Genomic DNA, 883 nt, shown 5'->3' with positions numbered 1-883 from the left:
GGGAGAGGCGAGTCCTGCGGGCAGGACGGAAGCGGAGAGGCCCCGCTGCTCCAGCACGCCCTGCTCACCACTGCGGCGCGCCCTGGCAGGCTATCAGATCCTCCACATGGATTCTAACTATCTGGTTGGCTTCACAACGGGAGAGGAGCTGCTAAAACTGGCCCAGAAGTGTGCAGGAAGTGACAAGAATAAAGGGGAATCTGGGCCGAACTTGTGTTCCAAACAGCTTGATTCAGGACTTGCACGTTCGTCCAGTTTGTACAAAGCTAGAAGTAGGTACTATCAGCCCTATGAGATCCCAGCAGTAAATGGGAGGAGGAGGAGACGGATGCCCAGCTCAGGGGATCAGTGCATCAAGGTTTTACCTCACGAACCATATAAGGCACTTCATGGTCCCCTGCCTCTTTGCCTTTTGAAAAGCAAAAGGGCTCATTCGAAATCCCTGGACTACCTCAATTTAGACAAAATGAGCATTAAAGAACCTGCTGACACGGAAGTGCTACAATACCAGCTCCAGCATCTTACCCTTAGAGGGGACCGTATGTTTGCAAGGAATAACACATGAGCTGTCACCTTGAATTTGGAACTTCTTTCTGCTTATTCCTCTGTTGCTGCAAAAACCCACTCTTGTACTGTACACACAACTGTCCATATGGTAGCAGCTAAAAGGTATCAGAAAGTAAATGATTTCAATAGATTTTTGGCCATGTGATGTGTTACAAATACTTGGAGAGAGATGTCTTTCCTGAGCAAGCAACTTCTGATGCAGATTTGACTGCAAGGGGTGGATATTTCTTTGTACACCTTCTAAAAAAAAAAGCTTTTGATTTTGGGATTTTTTTTTTTTTTGTACTGTTAGATTTAGTATTTACAGTAATTTAAC

The 883-nt window shown here is 45.8% G+C and overlaps 1 protein-coding gene across 1 annotated transcript in view; it reads left to right on the top strand.

The window, feature by feature from the left end:
* Nucleotides 1-565, top strand: part of LOC103770391 (chromosome unknown open reading frame, human C5orf30) — a 670-nt gene extending 105 nt beyond the window's left edge. Inside the window, exon 2 of the mRNA XM_008937649.1 lies at nucleotides 1-565. Coding sequence (XP_008935897.1) covers nucleotides 1-565 — 565 coding nt within the window.
* The last annotated feature ends 318 nt before the right edge of the window (nucleotides 566-883 follow it).

This window comes from Merops nubicus, unplaced genomic scaffold (assembly GCF_000691845.1).
Source record: "Merops nubicus isolate BGI_N331 unplaced genomic scaffold, ASM69184v1 scaffold35673, whole genome shotgun sequence".
NCBI classification, from domain to species: domain Eukaryota; kingdom Metazoa; phylum Chordata; class Aves; order Coraciiformes; family Meropidae; genus Merops; species Merops nubicus.
Note: the sequence above shows the minus strand (reverse complement) of the source record. Positions and strands in the feature narration are given on the sequence as shown.